The sequence below is a fragment of the Monopterus albus genome, unplaced genomic scaffold, assembly GCF_001952655.1.
Source record: "Monopterus albus unplaced genomic scaffold, M_albus_1.0 scaffold62.1, whole genome shotgun sequence".
Classification (NCBI taxonomy): Eukaryota; Metazoa; Chordata; class Actinopteri; order Synbranchiformes; family Synbranchidae; genus Monopterus; species Monopterus albus.
Genome location: NW_018127942.1, coordinates 1,506,436 through 1,509,471, shown reverse-complemented (window position 1 = coordinate 1,509,471; position 3,036 = coordinate 1,506,436). Strand labels below are relative to the sequence as shown.

The following is a 3,036-nucleotide window of genomic DNA, read 5'->3' as shown; positions in this document are numbered from 1 at the left end:
GTCCACTTCTGTGTGTGTGATTATGTACATATGTCACTAGCATATGTACATAAGGTCTTTCTGACATTTGCTCTGAGATTATAGTGAGTTTGTACTATAAAATCTGCACATTAAACCATATTTAGACATGGTTTGGGGGCTAACAGCTGTTTAGTGGATGCCTCAGATTCCACTTGTTTATGAACTGGCACTGTTTTAAACACATCTTCAGTTATGCCATTAAAAAGTACAACAAATGAATAAGACAGTCTTAGTCCCGGCATAACATGTCATGCAGTCCTATGTGTCTATTTGTTTTCTGGCGTTCCTTCAGATGACCGCAGCTCAGCAGCCAGTGGTCTGGACGTGGCTGACCGGGTGACCTATCTGGAGCAGAGAATGCAAATGCAGGAAGATGAAATCCAGCTGCTGAAAATGGCTCTGGCTGATGTTCTCAAGAGGCTCAACATCTCTGAGAAGCACCAGGCAGCTGCAGCTGGCAGGAGAGCACCAGACGCTAAAGGTGAGCAGAGATCTGTGTGTGGATTATTGTCAATATAGTGGAAGGGCTGTTCAACATATAGGAGGATGCTGTCAATTATTTCACTGTGTGAGTGATCAGTCATTTGATTTATAAAATATCAGTTTACTTAAATAGCCTTCAAACAGATTTTAATTTTCAGTGACTGCATCCTACATAAGCCCAGCATCTTTGACAATGTAAACATGTCGGATTATTTCACAATGGATTTTTATATTTTTGTTTCTGATCCCACTTGTTTCACTGGGTTGAACTCAGCAGGGGTCAGATGGCAAATATGATAATGTACTTTAGTGAAAAACAACAAAATTTCACTCAGAATGTATTAATAGGTATATGGATCTGCTCTTCCTGTCACCACTGTCAGGAAAATCCAATTAAACCACTCCCATGCAGCCTCGATGAAACAAATTAACTGAGTTTTTTATGTGTCCGTGAGAGCTCAATACACTGCAACAAAATGCTGCACATCTGTTGTCAGTTGGTGAAAGTGTTATCTTCATTTGCTAGTGTTTTGCTTATTTGAATTTGTTTTTTTTGTTTTTTTTAAGTTGCAGCACATTGAGCCCTCAAGGACACCATAGTTTTTGGCTGAGCACTACTGTGAAAACTAGATGTGAATAAACCACATAATTACACCCCTTTATACATTGTACACACACACACACACACATCATATTTACCCCCTTGTGTGGGTGTGTTCCCACAGTCAGGCCAGCGTCTCTGGCTCTGCCCTCCAGACACCCCATGGTCACCTCCAGCACTGCCTCCCTGAAGAAGAGCTCCACACTGCCCTCCAGCTCCACAGCCAGGAACTACAGCCCAACACCACCCCGCAGGTAAATCGCTGTCAGCAGTCAGGGAGTCTGTGGCATGACCACAAAAGAAAATCTCAGGGCAATGAGAGAGCTACAGCATACTGTCATGTCTGTTAATGCTAATGTAAAACTGTTCTTAAGAAGCAGCTCACAATGAAGCTTCAGTCTCAAATCTCAGGCTTCAGTTTTATTATTAAATGTGCAAAAGCAATCAGCAGACGCCCTCTGTTATCCAACACTACACTTTGATGCTCATTAATTATTCCAACACTTGCCTTTTTTTTCAAAGCAATAAAGTAGCAAAACATTTTCTGCATGTCTTCCTCCCAGTTACCTTTCAAATGATAGCGCCATTAGATGTCTGTGGTACGGTAATGTGCTGCTGTTGTATCTGGGATACGCTGATAGAACTACACACACACACACACACACACACACACACACAGAGGGAGTGAAAGAGGTAAATCTCTATTCACTTAAGAGTGTCCATTTAGTGTTAGGATGAAAGTGAGAAGTATTATCATCACTGCCATCATGATTAACAACACTGGTTCATTTCCCTCCACTCTTATTTCACCTTCTTACTCCATTAATATCTAATCATCTTACTCTCCAGCTTCTCTCTATCTCCATCATATTGATGTCCATTTCTTTTGTTTTGTATCTTCATTACCTCTAGTTGGTTTCCAGCCATCTGTCTTTTCTTCTTTTATTCGTTCCTTGTCTTTTGTGTGTATTAATCTTATAAATGCACACTTGACAGCACTAGCGATCACTCAACCGCTGCACAAAGGATGTTTCTACTCACTAAAAAGTCCATTTTCACTGTGTGACCACAAGAGGTTTCTAATTTCCCAGTGGCACTAGAACCTGTGTACTTGACTGCAGTTGTTGTTGTTTTTAGTTTTATTTAAGTACATGATCTTACCGTACATGCTTTCTTTCCTGTCAGTGTTGTGAAGAGCCCGGCAGGTAATGTAAAGGACAGTCCACGTAAGACTGCGAGATTACAACCCACCTCTGCAGCTGCAGCCTGTAAGAAACTTCAGGAAGGGTAAGAAGCTGCATTTCTGAACATGTCCTCCAAATACAGGACTTGACACAAAGATCCCAGGTCATGAAACATACAGTATCTTTACTATGTTGTTACATTGTGCCTTCCGGTGTATTGTCCTTCTGTAGCCTAATGAATTTCCAAAAATGCTGTTTCTCGTCAGTTATATCCTAAAAGCCTTCCCTTTCTCTTTTTGTAAATATCTGAGTTTTTTTCCATGTACACATCTTGCAAACCAGAGTATATATACATTTCCACAGATTTTGGGGTGATCCAGTTATTCCTGGTTGATTCAGATCAAAGCAATATTTTTTTCTAGCTCAACATCCTGTTGTATGTGAAACCACCTCAAACCACAAAGGAGCATGACATTCACAAAGTCAGTACACATGACCATTGATTTAGTCAACCTGAAACTGATAGTGTCAAGGCAAAGCCTTCTGACACTATAAAGTATTTACTCTCACAAACTCTCTTGCAGATTTACTGACAGTTTTTCTGCCACCATATATTGTACTGTTGCTCTCTCCTTCTTGTGTACTTGTGTTGTCTGTGTACCAAACTTTCTCTCTTTCTCATTGTAACAGCAGCAAGTCCAAGGAGGCTGCAGTAAGTGTAGGTACGAGGACACTTTCTCAAGTTGT

General features: G+C 40.7%; 1 protein-coding gene across 1 annotated transcript in view; it reads left to right on the top strand.

Moving 5' to 3' along the window:
• Positions 1 to 3,036, top strand: part of LOC109962182 (echinoderm microtubule-associated protein-like 1) — an 8,433-nt gene that overhangs the window by 4,334 nt on the left and 1,063 nt on the right. The window contains exons 3-6 of the mRNA XM_020603656.1: positions 314 to 502; positions 1,230 to 1,359; positions 2,291 to 2,392; positions 2,983 to 3,011. Coding sequence (XP_020459312.1) covers positions 314 to 502; positions 1,230 to 1,359; positions 2,291 to 2,392; positions 2,983 to 3,011 — 450 coding nt within the window. The remainder of the gene's footprint in view (positions 1 to 313; positions 503 to 1,229; positions 1,360 to 2,290; positions 2,393 to 2,982; positions 3,012 to 3,036) is intronic.